Source organism: Penaeus monodon, chromosome 31, assembly GCF_015228065.2.
Source record: "Penaeus monodon isolate SGIC_2016 chromosome 31, NSTDA_Pmon_1, whole genome shotgun sequence".
In the NCBI taxonomy this organism is placed as follows: domain Eukaryota; kingdom Metazoa; phylum Arthropoda; class Malacostraca; order Decapoda; family Penaeidae; genus Penaeus; species Penaeus monodon.
This window is the reverse complement of record NC_051416.1, coordinates 14,354,070-14,354,388: the sequence shown is the minus strand read 5'-3', so window position 1 is coordinate 14,354,388 and position 319 is coordinate 14,354,070. Positions and strand designations below refer to the sequence as shown.

Here is a 319-nt window from a genome sequence, read left to right as displayed (position 1 = left end):
AACCTTAAACCATTGAACAATAACGCCATCATCTCACCTCCAGATTGAACGGCAGCGTGGTCTTCGTGAACACCTTATACGCCGTCGTGAAGTTCTGGCGCACGCAAAGGGCCAAATCGCACTCGCACTTGAACCCATCCGTACCCTCCTGCACGCAACGGGCACCATCCACGCAGGGGTTCTTCAAGCAAGGGTATGCCCAGTTGCAGTCTGCCTTGATGCCCAGGGTGACCCGAGATTCCCGGATGCTGAGTCTTCGCTCGCCCACGAACAGGTTCTGGATGCATCCCTCGAGGCTGGGAAAGGGATGTCTTCGATT

General features: G+C 55.8%; 1 protein-coding gene across 1 annotated transcript in view; it reads right to left on the bottom strand.

The window, feature by feature from the left end:
- Positions 1–319, bottom strand: part of LOC119593046 (chondroitin sulfate proteoglycan 4-like) — a gene marked incomplete at its 5' end in the record, with an annotated part of 58,475 nt that overhangs the window by 44,074 nt on the left and 14,082 nt on the right. Inside the window, 1 exon segment of the mRNA XM_037941946.1 lies at positions 38–296. Within this exon segment, the coding sequence (XP_037797874.1) occupies positions 38–296 (259 nt within the window).